General features: G+C 48.1%; 1 protein-coding gene across 1 annotated transcript; it reads left to right on the top strand.

The window, feature by feature from the left end:
- Positions 1-1,139: 1,139 nt before the first annotated feature.
- On the top strand, positions 1,140-1,895 carry LOC123411722 (putative glycine-rich cell wall structural protein 1). The gene has a single exon (XM_045104686.1). The coding sequence runs from the start codon at positions 1,166-1,168 to the stop codon at positions 1,730-1,732; it is 567 nt and encodes a 188-aa protein (XP_044960621.1). The 5' UTR covers positions 1,140-1,165; the 3' UTR covers positions 1,733-1,895.
- The last annotated feature ends 813 nt before the right edge of the window (positions 1,896-2,708 follow it).

The following is a 2,708-nucleotide window of genomic DNA, read 5'->3' on the forward strand; positions in this document are numbered from 1 at the left end:
GTACGTGGAAGAACCCCTCAGCTACGAGAAGAAAGACGAACAAGCGGAAGTTGACAAGCTCAAGAAGGCACTTTACGGGCTGATGCAAGCGCCAAGAGCTTGGAATTCAAAGTTAGACCAAAGTATGGTCACGCTCAGGTTCAAAAGATGTGCCTTCGATGATCCGAAGGACAGTCTACAAAGCACCAGAGAAGAGGTGAAGATTGAAGACACGACCAAAAAGAAGTGTTGTGATCATCAAGCTACGGACGAGCCGACGACAGTAAAGACGGTCCATGAAATGCTGCAAGGGACAACAAAAGCCATGCCGATGATAACAATTATGAGAAGCAGCAATCGTGTTTGGAACCCAGGTCGGAAGTAAGGACATCGTGATTAGGGGGTGAATGTGAGTTAATCTGTACACATAGGATTAGGAAAAAAGCCAAACCGAGTCCTAGTAGTATTAGGATACCTAGTCCTAATCTATTTCCATAGTCCGTTGTGGATGTGTATAAAAGGCACCCTAGGGGTGATGCTTGTAACACCAAAATCAGATAGCAAAGCAACAAAACAAGGCACGTCAAAAGCCTTTGGCAATAGATCGATTCGGTGCAAAGTTCCTCGTTCTGCCACCTCGAGTTGATCGAAATCAACTAGAGTAGCTCCGGCAAGACGCGTATTATATGCTGTGGCTACGGTTGATCCATCAACCTGATGGCTGCTTGCTTGTTTGCATAGCCGTTTTTGCACGTACGTGGCTAGCTGCTGATTTGATCTACGGGATCAAAAGCCAACACCTGGAGCCTATCCATTAACTCAAGTCAGAACCTGACATGGTTTATAAAAAAAGAGTCAATATATGGCACGATGTTCTAGACATAAGCATGCATGTAGGCGTACTCCCACTTATGTGATAACCCTAGAAGGAAGCAAGGTGCAGTCAGTTGCTGCCTTGCAATCGAGATTAACTAGTTTACTGTCAGCTGCCAAGTCGTGGCCAACTCGATCAAACAAGATTAGCTTGATCCGGAGCCGATCCGCTTGACATAAGAAAGAACCCACTAGGTCAAGTAGATGCCCCAACGTACATTTGCAAGATCGGCTCAGCGCTATAAATACCTATGCATCTCATTGGTCTACCATCAACCGATCTCATCTAGCACTTGTTGGCTACACTCTCACAATGGCTGCCATGAAGCTTGTGTCACTTAGCTTGGTTGTGCTACTGAGCATTGGGTTAGCCAGCGCAGCTAGGGTAGTTAGATACTCCAGTTCCACGGGGGCAGGCTCGGGAGGGGGGAACGGCGGCGGGACTGTGAACGGCAGCGGTGGAGGGGCTGGGAGTGGCAATGGGAATGCCGACAGTGGCAGTAGTGGAGCCCATGCAAGTGCGGGAGGTGGCGGTAGCGGGGGTGGTGCGTCGCAGGAAGGCGGCACCGGGTATGGCGCTGGGTCCGGCGACGGCTCAAGCTCTAGTCAAACGAGCGACGGAAGATATAGTTATGGTGGAACCTCTTACGCAAGTGGTAATGGTGGCGGCAGCGGCGGCGGACAGGCAGCGGGCCCTAGCTCCAGCGGTTACGGATCTGGTGGCGGCACTGGTACTGGCTCCAGTGAGGTGACTAATGGCTGGTACCCATATGCGAATGCAAATGCTAATGGTAATGGTGGAGGCACGGGAAGTGGTCAGAATGGCGGCAGCGGCGGCGGCACGGGACGTGGCAACGGTTATGGCGATGCATACCCTTGAAGTTATCTCTATATAGTTGATCGATCTGAAGATGGAGCCAAACTTTCATGTTGTTTTCCTTCTGTTTGAACTGCTGGCCTCGTTAGTTTGCAGCCTTTAACTTCTCCTAAGCTTTCGTTCATGTAATGGATGAACCAATAAAGGGCCCCATCAACTTGTGTTATTACTCTTCGCTACCTTGGCATTTAAATTCAGGTTTCTTTTCTCTGTATATCAGAGCGACAAATGAAGTGTTTCGAAAAATGGTTAAATAACTGGAAAGGAAAACATATATACCTAAGGTCACCAGTGGAAGATGGAGACTTAGTCCCGGTTCGTAAGGGCCTTTAGTCCCGGTTGTGCAACCGGTATTAAGCCTTCGGTACTAAAGGCCTACCTTGTAGTCCCGGTCGTGTTTCAAACCGGGATTAAAGGGGTCCACGTGGTCGCTGCGCATCGCTCGGACAGGAGGACCTTACACCAACCGGGACTAAAGAGTTTTCATGTTTTTTGGAGGGCTTTTGTGTGGTTTGAAGGGATTTAGTGGTTTTTTTTGTTAAAACCAAAGCCATGTTTTCTACTAGTGTTTGCGCGTCAGCCACCTCTCTGCCTCAACGCTAGCTACTAACAACAATGAAGAAACCGTTACATAATATCATCATGAATATAAAGTGACCTCTTGCCTTGACGCTAACTACACATATGCAAAGAAAGAGAAGAAATCTTAAGTGTGGCTCATGAACTCAAGTGGCATCATGCTCTCAGGCATTTCATCAAACATCTTTTGTGCATAGAAAAGAAAAACAAACTAGCCCACACCTCTCACCTTGTGTCACGAAAATAAAGAGGAAAGGGCGGGCAGGGGCGAGGTTATAGGCAAATTTTTAGTCTCGGTTAATGTTTAAAACCGGAACTGAAGATGGACATTTAGCCCCGGTTGGAGACACTAACCGGGACGAAAAGGTGTTTCTTCTGCCGCAACCTCTTTAGTCCCGGT

This window comes from Hordeum vulgare, chromosome 7H (assembly GCF_904849725.1).
Source record: "Hordeum vulgare subsp. vulgare chromosome 7H, MorexV3_pseudomolecules_assembly, whole genome shotgun sequence".
Taxonomy (NCBI): Eukaryota; Viridiplantae; Streptophyta; class Magnoliopsida; order Poales; family Poaceae; genus Hordeum; species Hordeum vulgare.